The 17987-nt window shown below is 29.3% G+C and overlaps 1 protein-coding gene across 1 annotated transcript; it reads right to left on the reverse strand.

Moving 5' to 3' along the window:
- Positions 1-5: 5 nt before the first annotated feature.
- Positions 6-17987, reverse strand: LOC126745072 (cytochrome b-c1 complex subunit 9). Its single transcript, XM_050452759.1, has 2 exons — positions 17764-17987; positions 6-120 (listed from the first exon to the last, which is right to left on the reverse strand). The coding sequence occupies exons 1-2, from the start codon at positions 17902-17904 to the stop codon at positions 82-84; spliced, it is 180 nt and encodes a 59-aa protein (XP_050308716.1). The 5' UTR covers positions 17905-17987; the 3' UTR covers positions 6-81.

Genomic DNA, 17987 nt, shown 5'->3' on the forward strand with positions numbered 1-17987 from the left:
ACACGTCTTTTCAAATTCCTTTATTTACAAAAAGTAATACATTATAAATTAAATAACACTACTGCTCCTGGTGGGAAAAGCTTATTGTGCATAATTATCCTTAATGTCCTTCCACAGTTTCTGAAAAAATAAAAATATGTTTTTAATCTTAAAAAATTATATGTTCATAATAGGAGTCAAACATTATGCTCTATTATCAATATTATGAAGAATTTCTAATGACTAATCATCATTTTGCCAACCACCCCTTTGTGAAACTGTACCAAGGTGACCTACCTTCTCTACTTAGTCGGAGAGGTTTTGTATTTTTAAATATACTGTTTTAATACTCTCAATCATTCAAATTGAATTTTATTAATAATAAAAAAAAAAGATTTTGTACTAGTTAAGAGACTGTTTTCCCTCCTTGTAGGTCCACCACAAATTTTTTACTGCCAAAAATTGTCCACATGTGTTATTCTGTATCGCAGAATAATTAAGATTGGCACAGATCCATGTAAAGTGATTATTAGTGCAAATACATAAAATGTCATATTACATGAATATAAATTTATACTTTATCCCATTAATACACCCTACCAACATAAATTAAAACTAAAGAAAAACAAAACATTTCAACAAGAACGGCAGACTAATTCAGATCAGATAGGAAATTCTATAATTACTAATAATAATCCATTTGGTTATTTCTGACTTAGCTTTAGAATACTTTTGCATCTTTATATTTTTTGGAAGATCATTAAATATTTTTGGACCAATACAATAAATGTGATTTCTACATCTAGTGTATTTTGGATTTTCTAGTTGTACATTTCCTTGTGATAAATTTCTAGTGTTTAGACCATGCATTATATAATCTCTGAAATATTTTGTTTTTAGCATAAATCTAATTACTGATTTAACATATAGTTGATTTATATTTAGCACATTACTCTCTTTAAATACTAGATCTGTTGGATATGTTCTCTTTTTGTGGAGCATTATCTTTAGAATCCATTTTTGTGTAACTTGCAGCTTAGAGAGTATTGATGAGCCAGCATTCCCCCATAATACTAAGCCATAGTTCAAAATACATTCAGCAAGAGCATAGTAAACAGTTTTAAGGTTTTGAATGTTAAGATATATCTGAGTTCATAGAATTTGTAGATCAATTTTCTGATTTTATTTGTAACATAATTTATATGCTCCTTCCAAGTAATGTTTTCATCAAGGATTACACCAAGATACTTCAACGAAGGTTTTCTTGAAATTGATTTTCACAATTACAGTTTAATCCATTACTACACAAAGAATCATGCATTTTCAGCTCTTGAAAGTCGGGCAAGGAACGAATAGAGGGAGAAGGTCATAAATTTAGTTTTTTCTATGTTCCATGAAAGAAGACTATTGTCTAGCCACATTTTAATTTTCTGTAGAGCTGATTCGGCTCTCATCTTTACCTCATTCCAACTATTGCCACTTAAAATAATTGCTGGTCATCAGCAAAGCAGAATATAGCACTATTGTCTAACAGCTTCATAATTCCGTTAATATATATAATAAACAAAAGGGGTGAGAGAACTGTTCCTTGTGGCACACCAAACTTCATTCGAAGGCTGTCACTTTCTTGATCTAGAATAGTTGTATTTTGTTTTCTCTCTTTTAAATAGGATTCTATTAATTTGTTAGTCGTACCTCGAATTCCAATTTGTTCTAGACGCTTCAGAAGAATTTGGTGTGACACAGTATCAAAGGCCTTCTTTAAATCTAGAAAGATACCCACTACCTTTTTTCCTCCATCTAAACATCTCATAATTCTTTCTGTAGCTCTTACTAATGCGTTCTCTGTACTTAGGCACTCTCTAAAGGCAAATTGGTTTTCATGAAGAAGGTTGTATTTTCCTAGAAATTTTAATATTTTTGCCTTGAGACATTTTTCAACTATTTTGCTTAAACTGCTAGTCAATGCTATTGGTCTATAATTTGATACCGATTTTTTATCCCCCCTGTTTACGTAATGGAATTATAATAGTTGTTTTTAAAATCTCAGGGAAAACACCTGTATTAAAGATGAGGTTAACTAGATGTTTCAGTGGTTTAATTAGTGAGTTATAGTTTAATTTAATTATATCAGAGGAAATATTGTCCTCACCACCCTTCGGCCTTCACCCCTTTATTTAAACTTAATATTGCCTCTATTATATCCTCATTAGATGCAGGGCTCAGAAAGAATGAATACGTCCCTCTCTCCTCCCTCCAGTTCATCTCATGATCATTATGTTGCATTTGTTCAGCCAGTCTTTCTGCAATACTACAAAAGTAAGAATTAAATTCGTTTGCAATTTCCTTTTTATTGGTTATTTCTACATTTAGGTCATTTTTTATAGAATTAATTACCGATCTATTACCCTGATCATTTGTGGCTTTCTTGATCACCTTCCACAACTTTCCGGAGTCATGAGCATTTTCCTGTGCTAATGTTTTATAAAAAAGATATTTAGCATTTTTTATTAATTTACTTAACATATTTCTGTAGGTTTTGTATCGATTGACTAGCATAATATTATTTTGATTGTGTGGGCATTCTTTTTTCAATTTATTTCTATTTCTAATTGTTATTAAGAGACCACTAGTAATCCAAGGTTTCAATCTTCTATTTTTACTTTTAATTCTTTTAGTAAGGGTGGACTTAGAAATCATAACTTTTAGTTTATCTATAAAGATATTCATAGCTATGTAAATGTCTGTCTCCCTCATAATATCATCCCAGTTCTCATTATTTAACTGCTTGGAAAGATTTTCATAATTAATAGTGTTGATAATATAATTTTTGTGTGGAAAGTCTTTCTTTTCATTGTTCAATGGTATATTAATAAGAATAGGATAGTGATCTGTAAGATCGTTCTCCAAAATAACAGAATTAATATTTTCAAATAATTCGCTTTGACATTTAATAAAACAATGGTCTAGACATGTGCCTGTATGCTCAGATTTTCTTGTTATGTTATTTATTATACTTCCAAAACCATTTCCCTGAAGTACTGTAAGATAGTTATTTGTTATATCAGACTATGGAATCCAAATGGAATGGAATTAAACTTTAAATCTTGTATTGCTTCTCTTTTACAACTTATACAGATCTGTATAGTTTGCATTGTTTGAGACAAGATTAAGATAGAGACCTATTTTATTCTACAAAAGTAGTGGTTAGGAATGCCCTCAAGCTAATCTCATCACTTTGGGAAAAATCTGTTATATATGAGACTATATAGAGAAAAATAAAATGTTTTATAGAGAAAAAAAATTGCACTTTCCTGCAACTATTTAGAAAGCAGGATCAAAGATTATTTGTTGATGCGGCTTATGGTTTGACTGAGTTTTACACTGATCACTGTCAGGTTGTTGGTTTTCAGTTTAATGATTTTTTTTTGTATTTTCTGTTTTTTCCTCTTTATCCAATGTAGTCTTCTATTTTCTATGCTTCTGTTGGATTTTATCTTTTTATTGTATATGTTTGCCCTTGCCAACAGATCTCTCCTATGGATGTTATCAGAATATATGGTCAGGTCAGTCAGGTCTCAGGTTTAAAAAAAAGATTTATTCTTGTAAACACAAATGCATATTTTAAATATATATATTCCAATTATTAAGTAAGAATTGCATTGTTTTTAAAGTGATTTGTAGTTGAGTGAAACCTACATTTAAACATTCAGGCCTTTAAAATGCTGTTTGAATATCTGGATTGGTAAGATTTTCTAGAATGGGCAAACATTGAATTGATTTTAATGTTATTAAAAATACTGTCATATACCTCCAAAAAGTATGAAAACTTTTTCAAAATAAGATTGAAATCATTTGAATGAATTCCACAATTAATGGATAGGAAGGAATGGAACCATTGCTTGGCCAGCCAATAGCAGTGATCTTCCCATTTTGGATACCTTTGGGGCCACCTTAATAATGTGGCAAACCAAATTATAAATAAAAATATTAATTAAATTAATAAACTAAACCAAGAAATCTTTATAATAATGCAAATTTAATAATAAATATGGTGTTCCATTTAAAGAATGCAGCTTTTAGGGAGTAAGTCCGTTGTTTTTCATGTCAAAGTCGAATATTTGTAGATTTATATCAATAGATATAATGCATCAAATTATAATGCCATCAAAATAAGCATCTGTACACCTGGCCAAGTATATAGTAAGCTTTACCAACCAGTCTTGCCTTCTTTGAAAACATCTGATATGAAAGTGCTTTATACTTTCATATATTATAGATCTGAGATGAGTGGGGTATGGGCAAAGGTGTTTTTGCCTGGTTTGATATGTAATTTAGATTAAAAATACTTAATTTTTCAAATATTTTTATGTATTAATGATGCTGTTTTTATAATATACAAACAACAGAGTGTTAAGATTTTCTCTTATATAAATGAGAAAATCTTAACACTCTCTCGGGGCTGACAAGAATCTCTATTATTACCACCACATAAATATCTGATGTTTTGTTTTTATATAATAAAGATTCAATCATCAGGTACTGGCTTTACAAACTGAAGCAAGCAATTCATGGGTGCATAAGAAGCAACAAAAAGAAAATTTTCCCAAGCCATATGTTCTTAATAGCTATGGTTACCATCTACAATTAACCCTAGAAACTCTTTACAATAGAAATATTGTTGAAAGAGATATTTATTTGGAATGATTTTCAGGAAACAATATTGGTTTTCTAAAAATTTCATCCAAGGAGTTCAAGCAATTTATGAAAATTAAAAATAGTGTGGGCCCCAATACTGATCCTAGGAGACACCTCATTTATTGACTAAGACATCTGATTCATGGAATTAGTACTCCAAAAACTTAAAAATGGCATCATATCTGTTGCACTTTGCTTTGAATCCAATATGTGTAAAGTTAACACCTCATGCCTATTAAGAAATAAAGACATGATTCTAAACTGACTTTTTTATATAAGTTTAAATATATCAGACAATAGTGAAATTAGCTAATCATTTAAGGGATCCTTTAGCTCAGCACCTTTATGAAGAGATGTAATATTTGCCAGTTTAAGGCAATTAAGAAAATTCCTGATTCACAGAAATAATTTATGGCAAATACTAAAGCTCAAGGTACTGTATCAGGTAGCTTTAGAAAAAAACTTAATCATAGCCCATGTAGGAATAAAGAATTATTAACTTAGAGTTTAACAATTTAAATTATAAGGTCTTGTGGTATAGATCAGTTAAATTTCTTATTCAATTGTAATTATATGCTGTTTTTCCTCTTAAATTAAATTCCCTGTACAAGGGTAGGGAGATTTAATGTTGAAGCCATTGTCTTTCATATGCGAGTTAATAGTTTAGTTCCTCTTCTTTAAACCCCTTTGAGTGCTTCCATATCCTTAGCATACTAAGGACTCCAAATATTATGTGCATATTTAAGGTTTCATCAATTGAATTGCATATATATCTTTCATACTATATCAATGCTTGTTCAATGTTTAAGGATCTAGAATATAAATTAGACTTTTGGCTGTCTTCCTAAATAAAATGAGTGTCCCATTAAATAACAACTCCTCTGATGCCAGCTTTATATAACTTTTCTTATTTAATAAGTTTAAAAGTTTTATTAAATAATTTATAACTCCTAAAACTTAACACAGTGTTACTAAATACACCTTTAAATTTATAACTCATAATGCATAATGGAAACTTTCTATGTTGCCAAATTTCTAAATTGCTTGTATTAAAATATGACAGATTTAACTAAACAAGTGTGCCTTCTGTGTGACTAAAAGTTGATCATGATTTTAGGTTTATTTGCCAGTCACACAAATAATGTTTTTGAAGGTTATTTTGTGGAACTTAAAAGAAATTAGCAATTAACTCTATTAAGTTGTAAATAAAATAATACTATTTTATAAATTTAATAATTGTCAATTAAAGTTCTACTTATGTATTAAATTATAAATTGTGTAAACCTGGCATAAGTCTCTCTGGTCACTCAGAATGGTAATCTCTGAAAGGGTAGTGTAGCAGGTGTGGACCAGAATATTATTCCCCATTATAACAGAACATCTACCAGGTTGCAGTACAGATCCATATGATTTTAAATTTAAAGGGTTGCAGGTGATTTTAAATCTAAAGCCTGTAGGATAAGCAAATGTGTTGTTTATGCCAGTTTTATTAACCAGATCACTAATGAAGTCCAAAAACGACAATTAATGAAGCACTGGACCTCGGGGAATCCTTTGTGGCTGTACAGGGTCTCATTTTCATGCTTTTTATGGAGTACCTTGCTTATGTGTGGAAGTAGAAACTTGCGGTTTTTGCGACAGTTTGCTCCTTTTTGTGAAACTTAATACATCATTGTCAAAAGTTTGACAGCTGTCACAGTTTTAAATCTACAGGGTCTTTTTAAAAAAATTAGGTTTTGGAACACTCCTCGTATCTTTGTTACTGTATAAAATATTTAAAAAAATATAAAAAATGATTTTGATAGGATTTTTTCTGTAGAATTTTTAGTGTTATATATTTTTGAAAAGGGTAAAATATGACCAATTTAATGGTCTATAAACAGACAGGGTGTTCCATTTAAGAAAACTATATTTTATTTTTTTTCTCAAAAATTAAAAACCTTACAATAAAATGGATACTGGAATCAAATTCTAAGGAAAAAATCATATCAAAACCATTTTTAACCTTTTTAATATGTTATACAGTAACAAAGATACAAGGAGTGTTCCAAAATCTAAATTTTTTAAAAAGACCCCGTAGATTTAAAACTGTGACAGCTGTCAAAGTTTTGACAACTGCATAATATTAATGCCATATTTTAGCGAGTAAGTGGCTATAAGCGTCTTTAAGGCATCTCATTCGAGCGATCAAGTCATGACGTCACCGGATAAGGTGCTTTAAGAGTTTGTTAGCGGTCTCGGGAGACCGCTAATAAACTTGATATGTCAAAGTCAAAGGGAAGCTATACAAACAATAATAAACAATAAATATTGATATCAATTTTTTGATATTTTTTTAGAAGCATTATATTTCTTAGTATTATTTTTAATTTATTTAATATTAATGTCTCATATACATTAACAGTTAAGACATCCAAACCAAATAAAAATGCAGAAAATAATAAATTATCAAGAGCAAATAGATTTGCAAAAAATATAGTGAAGAACGTAAAGCTGAGGTTGCGCGGATATTTTTTTTAAATTTTTTTTGATTAGTTTGTGTTTATTTCTGTGTGAAAAAAAATATGAGGTGAGGTTCTGTTTACGCCAGTAACTTTTTTGTTTATTGTATTTCCTCTTGATCTGATCCTTAAAATGTATAAGATCAGATTCAGACTAAAAAAGTTTTGGAAACTTAGACAAATGGGTGTTTTCATGGTTTAGGTCAGTCTCCAAAGCAAATGCAATACCGGTGAAAGGTATAGCTAATATTTACTAATATTTAGACTCTGGCAGCTGTTAGACATGATGTCATTCAAGCGCAACCATATGATGATGTAACGCTTAAGACATTGTAAGGCAACCGAGTAAGAAACTTACTCGCTAAAATATGGCTTAAAGTTTCACAAAAAGGTAGCAAACTGTCGCGAAAACCGCAAGTTTCTATCTCCACACATAAACAAGATACCCCATAAAATGCATGAAAATGGGACATCCTGTACTGATCAAATTTTAAACTTTAGATCCTGACACTAAATAAAAGATTATATGAAAAGCTTTGTTAAGTTTTTTCCCAATTACCAAATGCTTTAAAAATAATGTCATTAAAAGTTTGGCACAAAGGATATTTTTTTAAGAGAAAAGGTAATGTGTGTGAAGCTAGCGTCCGATCGATATCCAGCAACCAAAATCGAGAACGCAGCATATGCCGGTTGCCAGCGACCAATTTATAGTCCGCGCTCCCTGTTATTTAATCAATATAATGCCCGTATCTCCAAAAATTCCCAAGGGATTTTAATAATTTTTTGTCCAGATATTAACAATGAATACCTAAATCGACTGACGATGGTCTCAAACCTCTACAAACTAAGGTTTTGTTGTGAAAATTAATTAAAAAGTCAAATGGTAAAAAAATGAAAAAGGCTCTAACTCCCAAAATTCCCAAAGGATTTGGATAAAACTTTTTTTTATAAAAGATAATAAATATCTAAATTGATTTTAGATGGTTGCAAACCTCTACAAACGAAAGTTTTTTGGTAAAAAATTATTGAATTTTTAGATGTACAAAAAAAATTTAAAAGCTATAACTTCCAAAACTCCCAAAGGATTTAAATGAAACTTTTTTACGCAACTAGTAATAAACATTTAAATCGATTTTACATGGTTGCAAACCTCTACAAACGAAAGTTTTTTGGTAAAAAATTATTGAAGTGTTAGATGTAGAAAAATATAAACGGCTATAACTCCCAAAACTCCCAAAGGATTCGAATGAAACTTTTTTATACAACTAATAATAAATATTTAAAACGATTTTACATGGTTGCAAACCTCTACAAACGAAAGTTTTTTGGTAAAAAATTATTGAATTTTTAGATGTACAAAAAAAATTTAAAAGCTATAACTTCCAAAACTCCCAAAGGATTTAAATGAAACTTTTTTACGCAACTAGTAATAAACATTTAAATCGATTTTACATGGTTGCAAACCTCTACAAACGAAAGTTTTTTGGTAAAAAATTATTGAAGTGTTAGATGTAGAAAAATATAAACGGCTATAACTCCCAAAACTCCCAAAGGATTCGAATGAAACTTTTTTATACAACTAATAATAAATATTTAAAACGATTTTACATGGTTGCAAACCTCTACAAACGAAAGTTTTTTGGTAAAAAATTATTGAATTTTTAGATGTACAAAAAAAATTTAAAAGCTATAACTTCCAAAACTCCCAAAGGATTTAAATGAAACTTTTTTACGCAACTAGTAATAAACATTTAAATCGATTTTACATGGTTGCAAACCTCTACAAACGAAAGTTTTTTGGTAAAAAATTACTGAAGTGTTAGATGTAGAAAAATATAAACGGCTATAACTCCCAAAACTCCCAAAGGATTTAAATGAAACTTTTTTACGCAATTAGTAATAATTATTTAAATTCAACAAACACAAGTTCTACAAACGAAAGTTTTTTGGTAAAAAATTATTGAAATGTTAGATGTAGAAAAATATAAACGGCTATAACTCCCAAAACTCCCAAAGGATTCGAATGAAACTTTTTTACGCAATTAGCAATAAATATTTAAATCGATTTTACATGGTTGCAAATCTCTACAAACGAAAGTTTTTTGGTAAAAAATTATTGAAGTGTTAGATGTAGAAAAATATAAACGGCTATAACTTCCAAAACTCCCAAAGGATTTAAATGAAACTTTTTTACGCAACTAGTAATAAACATTTAAATCGATTTTACATGGTTGCAAATCTCTACAAACGAAAGTTTTTTGGTAAAAAATTATTGAAATGTTAGATGTAGAAAAATAAAAACGGCTATAACTCCCAAAACTCCCAAAGGATTCGAATGAAACTTTTTTACGCAATTAGCAATAAATATATAAATCGATTTTACATGGTTGCAAATCTCTACAAACGAAAGTTTTTTGGTAAAAAATTATTGAAGTGTTAGATGTAGAAAAATATAAACGGCTATAACTTCCAAAACTCCCAAAGGATTTGATTGAAACTTTTTTACGCAACTAGTAATAAACATTTAAATCGATTTTACATGGTTGCAAATCTCTACAAACGAAAGTTTTTTGGCAAAAAATTATTGAAATGTTAGATGTAAAAAAATATAAACGGCTATAACTCCCAAAACTCCCAAAGGATTTGAATGAAACTTTTTTACGCAATTAGTAATAAATATTTAAATCGATTTTACATGGTTGCAAATCTCTACAAACGAAAGTTTTTTGGTAAAAAATTATTGAAGTGTTAGATGTAAAAAAATATAAACGGCTATAACTCCCAAAACTCCCAAAGGATTTGATTGAAACTTTTTTACGCAATTAGTAATAAATATTTAAATCGATTTTACATGGTTGCAAATCTCTACAAACGAAAGTTTTTTGGTAAAAAATTATTGAAGTGTTAGATGTAGAAAAATATAAACGGCTATAACTCCTAAAACTCCCAAAGGATTTGAATGAAACTTTTTTACGCAATTAGCAATAAATATTTAAATCGATTTTACATGGTCGCAAATCTCTACAAACGAAAGTTTTTTAGTAAAAAATTATTGAAATGTTAGATGTAAAAAAATATAAACGGCTATAACTTCCAAAACTCCCAAAGGATTCGAATGAAACTTTTTTATATAACTAATAATAAATATTTAAATCGATTTTACATGGTTGCAAACCTCTACAAACGAAAGTTTTTTGGTAAAAAATTATTGAAGTGTTAGATGTAAAAAAATATAAACGGCTATAACTCCCAAAACTCCCAAAGGATTTGATTGAAACTTTTTTACGCAATTAGTAATAAATATTTAAATCGATTTTACATGGTTGCAAATCTCTACAAACGAAAGTTTTTTGGTAAAAAATTATTGAAGTGTTAGATGTAGAAAAATATAAACGGCTATAACTCCTAAAACTCCCAAAGGATTTGAATGAAACTTTTTTACGCAATTAGCAATAAATATTTAAATCGATTTTACATGGTCGCAAATCTCTACAAACGAAAGTTTTTTAGTAAAAAATTATTGAAATGTTAGATGTAAAAAAATATAAACGGCTATAACTTCCAAAACTCCCAAAGGATTCGAATGAAACTTTTTTATATAACTAATAATAAATATTTAAATCGATTTTACATGGTTGCAAACCTCTACAAACGAAAGTTTTTTGGTAAAAAATTATTGAAGTGTTAGATGTAAAAAAATATAAACGGCTATAACTCCCAAAACTCCCAAAGGATTTGAATGAAACTTTTTTACGCAATTAGTAATAAATATTTCAATCCATTTTACATGGTTGCAAATCTCTACAAACGAAAGTTTTTTGGTAAAAAATTATTGAAATGTTAGATGTAGAAAAAAATAAACGACTATAACTTCCAAAACTCCCAAAGGATTCGAATGAAACTTTTTTATACAACTAATAATGAATATCTAAATCGATTTTACATGGTTGCAAATCTCTACAAACGAAAGTTTTTTGGTAAAAAATTATTGAAGTGTTAGATGTAAAAAAATATAAACGGCTATAACTCCCAAAACTCCCAAAGGATTTGAATGAAACTTTTTTACGCAATTAGTAATAAATATTTAAATCGATTTTACATGGTTGCAAATCTCTACAAACGAAAGTTTTTTGGCAAAAAATTATTAAAGTGTTAGATGTAGAAAAATATAAACGACTATAACTTCCAAAACTCCCAAAGGATTCGAATGAAACTTTTTTATACATTTAATAATAAATATCTAAATCGATCATTATTTTATCAACATTTCAAAAAAAATTTTATACTTAATATGCCCAAAAATGTTAAAAATATTAATAACAAATTTTTTCACCCAGAGATTGCTACACTTGTTTTAAAAAGATACTTACCCTACTTACCCATGTGGTCCAATATTATCTCTGAAGACACAGATTTAAAGAAGTATAGTAATGCACCTGTCGAAGGACATTTCAAACAATTAAAGCATAAATACATTGCCAGGAAAACGGCTAAAATGTAGTAGATTTTTACGTATTACAAGGGAAGTGACCTTAGGTTTGCATAAACAAATTATATTTGACATTGAAAAAGTTCGCTGTACTGGAAAAATTAAAAAAAATAAACAAGATCCAAATTTAGGCATGTTGCAGCAGGAAAAGTGGGGAAAAAAACAAAAATTAAGAGATCCAATTTATTTCGGACCAAATAATCATTTTCTCAAAAATATCACGTTATGAAGTGGAACCTATCCTAATGGCTTAATTAAAGATATAAATTACTATAAAAAAAATTCAACACTAAAAAAATACGTGGTGGGATTCTATACGGGGGCGAAACCATTCAAATATTTAGAAAATACAGATTTTCAAACTTTAGATGATAGAAAATGGCTTTCAAATTTTTTGATTGAGATAGTTTTGTTTCTATATAGTAAAACGTCAATAGTAACTTATATTAGTTCTTTTGAAGGTTGCAGCTTATTTAATGAAAATTGCACACCGGATTTAAATTTATCTGCACCTAACTCATATTTATATGCATATTTGCAAAATAACTGCCATTGGTGTTTGGTTTTTATAAATTTTAAAAAACGAGAGTTTTCTTTTTTAAATCCTTTCGGTAGTTCAGCATCTGAAACAAATGATTATTTTTTAAAATTCTCTAAACAGTATTCTTTAAACAAATCCAAATGGAAGATAAAAGTTTACGAGCACCCGAAGCAAAGGGACAGTTTTAATTGTGGGGTATTTATTTTGCTTTGGGCTGAGAAATTATTTAAGGGGAAAGACGATAATTTATTTGTGTGTTCCGAGCCAGAGGATTAGCGCTATGCTTTGAAATCATTTTTGTTGGAAAATTCTGATATGTCTCAAAGATGTGTTATTTGCGGAGAGACTCAATTATTAATAACTGCTAATTGGATTGAATGTGATGTTTGTAAGCGATGGTACATGACTCAATGCCTCGGAGAGGAATACATCGAAAATGATTTCGAAGCTATAACTTACAATTGTCCTCTTTGTACCGAATTTATGAATATATAAATAATCATATACCTATGTTTGTTTCAAAAGTTTCAAATAAATAAGATTTTTAAATTTATTTTTAGATTGTAAAATTATGTATAATCTTTGTCTCGCAAATTCTTTTATTATCCTTTTAAAATCTTTCTATTGTCATTAAATTCTACCTAAAAAATACATTATTTATCTTATCAAGTAACTGACCCACTTTCCTGCAGTCTTATTGTCTAGATAGTAAGAACCATCGATACATAAACTCTTAGGTTTTTACCGAATTCAATACAATATTCATACAGATATTTTTATTACGCTATATTACTCTTTTCTTGGCTTGGGATAGGCAAGGGTTAAGGGGAGGAAGGAGCCCTTTTGCGGTTTTTTAATCATAATAAAGTACAAAGGCTGCTCACGATTATCTTTAAGTTCTAAATTATACCTTTAAATTATTGAGTCTATCAATAATAAGCATCAACTTGTTAGGAAAACCTTTTATTTCTTGGATTGGGATTGGCAAGGGTGAAGGGGAGGAAGGAGCCCTTTTGCGTAGGGAAATCAGGGAGAAAAATATCATACCGGCACCTGTCAGATATTGTAGCGAGTATTCGGGCAGATGCGGTCGGGAAAGAACACGGAGGGGTTTAGTGGGTAGTGGCTTCACCGAGCCCCACACTGTCCTGGAGTGCCTTGTGCGTCCCAGTTCGTGCGTAAATGCATTCCCCGTCGTGTAATAAAACAAAATTGAAAAGAAAATTACACCAAAGTGCGCAAAGAATTTTATTGCTGGGCAGTTCAGTGGGTAAAAACTTAACTGCTTCTAACAACATATACAAATTCCTGGATGAATTTCCAAAAGGATCTTAACTGAGACCACACACTACTACAAACGGGGCCTATGTAAGTTTTCCTTAAATACAATTAATGAAACCTCCTCAGGTATACTTTCTAGGCATCTTGGTAACAATCCAGCCAGTGGTTTTAACGTAATTTTTGATTGGACCTTTATGGAGAATGTTGACTGTTGTCTCCTGAAAGAGAGCGATTACCTAAAGGGAAGACCCGGACTCCTTTTGTAGCACCTGACTGTAGTATCGACGACTTAGAGCTACTAGCCCCGATGGTTTAATTCCATACTACTATTTGGCTGGACTTGGATCTTGTATTTCTACTCAGAAATCACTATCTTTGTATTTGTTATATAAAATAAACAATTGGAAAATTATTATGGTCTTTTGATTAGTTAAAATAACTCAATTTAATTAGTTTAAATAGAGAGTTTTGCAACATGTCTTAAATCTCATCACTTAAAATGTTTATTATTAATATTAAAAAAAGTTTTATTCAAATCCTGTGAGAGTTTTGGAAGTTATAGCCTTAAGTTTTTTTTAATACATCTAACACTTCAATAATTTTTTACCAAAAAACTTTCGTTTGTAGAGATTTGCAACCATGTAAAATCGATTTAGATATTTATTATTAGTTGAATAAAAAAGTTTCATTCGAATCCTTTGGGAGTTTTGGAAGTTATAGCCGTTTATATTTTTTTACATCTAACACTTCAATAATTTTTTACCAAAAAACTTTCGTTTGTAGAGATTTGCAACCATGTAAAATCGATTTAAATATTTATTACTAATTGCGTAAAAAAGTTTCATTCAAATCCTTTGGGAGTTTTGGGAGTTATAGCCGTTTATATTTTTCTACATCTAACACTTCAATAATTTTTTACCAAAAAACTTTCGTTTGTAGAGATTTGCAACCATGTAAAATCGATTTAAATGTTTATTGCTAATTGCGTAAAAAAGTTTCATTCAAATCCTTTGGGAGTTTTGGAAGTTATAGCCGTTTATATTTTTTTACATCTAACACTTCAATAATTTTTTACCAAAAAACTTTCGTTTGTAGAGATTTGCAACCATGTAAAATCGATTTAGATATTTATTATTAGTTGAATAAAAAAGTTTCATTCGAATCCTTTGGGAGTTTTGGAAGTTATAGTCGTTTATATTTTTTTACATCTAACATTTCAATAATTTTTTACTAAAAAACTTTCGTTTGTAGAGATTTGCAACCATGCAAAATCGATTTAAATGTTTATTGCTAATTGCGTAAAAAGGTTTCATTCAAATCCTTTGGGAGTTTTGGAAGTTATAGCCGTTTATATTTTTCTACATCTAACATTTCAATAATTTTTTACTAAAAAACTTTCGTTTGTAGAGATTTGCAACCATGTAAAATCGATTTAAATGTTTATTGCTAATTGCGTAAAAAGGTTTCATTCAAATCCTTTGGGAGTTTTGGAAGTTATAGCCGTTTATATTTTTTTACATCTAACATTTCAATAATTTTTTACTAAAAAACTTTCGTTTGTAGAGATTTGCAACCATGCAAAATCGATTTAAATGTTTATTGCTAATTGCGTAAAAAGGTTTCATTCAAATCCTTTGGGAGTTTTGGAAGTTATAGCCGTTTATATTTTTCTACATCTAACACTTCAATAATTTTTTACCAAAAAACTTTCGTTTGTAGAGATTTGCAACCATGTAAAATCGATTTAGATATTTATTATTAGTTGTATAAAAAAGTTTCATTCGAATCCTTTGGGAGTTTTGGAAGTTATAGTCGTTTATTTTTTTCTACATCTAACATTTCAATAATTTTTTGCCAAAAAACTTTCGTTTGTAGAGATTTGCAACCATGTAAAATCGATTTAAATATTTATTACTAATTGCGTAAAAAAGTTTCATTCAAATCCTTTGGGAGTTTTGGGAGTTATAGCCGTTTATATTTTTTTACATCTAACACTTCAATAATTTTTTACCAAAAAACTTTCGTTTGTAGAGGTTTGCAACCATGTAAAATCGATTTAAATATTTATTACTAATTGCGTAAAAAAGTTTCAATCAAATCCTTTGGGAGTTTTGGGAGTTATAGCCGTTTATATTTTTTTACATCTAACACTTCAATAATTTTTTACCAAAAAACTTTCGTTTGTAGAGATTTGCAACCATGTAAAATCGATTTATATATTTATTGCTAATTGCGTAAAAAAGTTTCATTCGAATCCTTTGGGAGTTTTGGGAGTTATAGCCGTTTTTATTTTTCTACATCTAACATTTCAATAATTTTTTACCAAAAAACTTTCGTTTGTAGAGATTTGCAACCATGTAAAATCGATTTAAATGTTTATTACTAGTTGCGTAAAAAAGTTTCATTTAAATCCTTTGGGAGTTTTGGAAGTTATAGTCGTTTATTTTTTTCTACATCTAACATTTCAATAATTTTTTGCCAAAAAACTTTCGTTTGTAGAGATTTGCAACCATGTAAAATCGATTTAAATGTTTATTACTAGTTGCGTAAAAAAGTTTCAATCAAATCCTTTGGGAGTTTTGGAAGTTATAGCCGTTTATATTTTTCTACATCTAACACTTCAATAATTTTTTACCAAAAAACTTTCGTTTGTAGAGATTTGCAACCATGTAAAATCGATTTATATATTTATTGCTAATTGCGTAAAAAAGTTTCATTCGAATCCTTTGGGAGTTTTGGGAGTTATAGCCGTTTTTATTTTTCTACATCTAACATTTCAATAATTTTTTACCAAAAAACTTTCGTTTGTAGAGATTTGCAACCATGTAAAATCGATTTAAATGTTTATTACTAGTTGCGTAAAAAAGTTTCATTTAAATCCTTTGGGAGTTTTGGAAGTTATAGCCGTTTATATTTTTCTACATCTAACACTTCAATAATTTTTTACCAAAAAACTTTCGTTTGTAGAGATTTGCAACCATGTAAAATCGATTTAAATATTTATTGCTAATTGCGTAAAAAAGTTTCATTCGAATCCTTTGGGAGTTTTAGGAGTTATAGCCGTTTATATTTTTCTACATCTAACATTTCAATAATTTTTTACCAAAAAACTTTCGTTTGTAGAACTTGTGTTTGTTGAATTTAAATAATTATTACTAATTGCGTAAAAAAGTTTCATTCGAATCCTTTGGGAGTTTTGGGAGTTATAGCCGTTTATATTTTTCTACATCTAACACTTCAATAATTTTTTACCAAAAAACTTTCGTTTGTAGAGGTTTGCAACCATGTAAAATCGATTTAAATGTTTATTACTAGTTGCGTAAAAAAGTTTCATTTAAATCCTTTGGGAGTTTTGGAAGTTATAGCTTTTAAATTTTTTTTGTACATCTAAAAATTCAATAATTTTTTACCAAAAAACTTTCGTTTGTAGAGGTTTGCAACCATGTAAAATCGTTTTAAATATTTATTATTAGTTGTATAAAAAAGTTTCATTCGAATCCTTTGGGAGTTTTGGGAGTTATAGCCGTTTATATTTTTCTACATCTAACACTTCAATAATTTTTTACCAAAAAACTTTCGTTTGTAGAGGTTTGCAACCATGTAAAATCGATTTAAATGTTTATTACTAGTTGCGTAAAAAAGTTTCATTTAAATCCTTTGGGAGTTTTGGAAGTTATAGCTTTTAAATTTTTTTTGTACATCTAAAAATTCAATAATTTTTTACCAAAAAACTTTCGTTTGTAGAGGTTTGCAACCATCTAAAATCAATTTAGATATTTATTATCTTTTATAAAAAAAAGTTTTATCCAAATCCTTTGGGAATTTTGGGAGTTAGAGCCTTTTTCATTTTTTTACCATTTGACTTTTTAATTAATTTTCACAACAAAACCTTAGTTTGTAGAGGTTTGAGACCATCGTCAGTCGATTTAGGTATTCATTGTTAATATCTGGACAAAAAATTATTAAAATCCCTTGGGAATTTTTGGAGATACGGGCATTATATTGATTAAATAACAGGGAGCGCGGACTATAAATTGGTCGCTGGCAACCGGCATATGCTGCGTTCTCGATTTTGGTTGCTGGATATCGATCGGACGCTAGCTTCACACACATGAAAAGGTAATACTCATATGATTGGATATTTTCAAAGTTGATCACCTTAAATGTCTGGCGAAATCGCTGTGGTGTGTCAATAGAATACTTAACTAAAAAACTACTGAATATATGGAAAAAGAAGTTTAACAAGTCCTAACTTTAGATTATGTAACACATACCCCCTTGTTGACGTTTTCGAAAATTGTGTCGCAGGCCAAATCCAGGCCTCTTTCAAAGAAGAAGGCGGAACCGATACAAACTAAGGCAAAAGTGGAGCTTCTCTTGAAGATTGCATTGTAAATCGTGTGTTGGAAAGACATTTTTCTATTTTTTTTTAATAACTAGCCCTGGAATAAAATTCCTGTCCGGCTCGGAGAAATGACAATTGACTGAACTTTGAAAA

The sequence above is a fragment of the Anthonomus grandis genome, chromosome 15, assembly GCF_022605725.1.
Source record: "Anthonomus grandis grandis chromosome 15, icAntGran1.3, whole genome shotgun sequence".
Classification (NCBI taxonomy): Eukaryota; Metazoa; Arthropoda; class Insecta; order Coleoptera; family Curculionidae; genus Anthonomus; species Anthonomus grandis.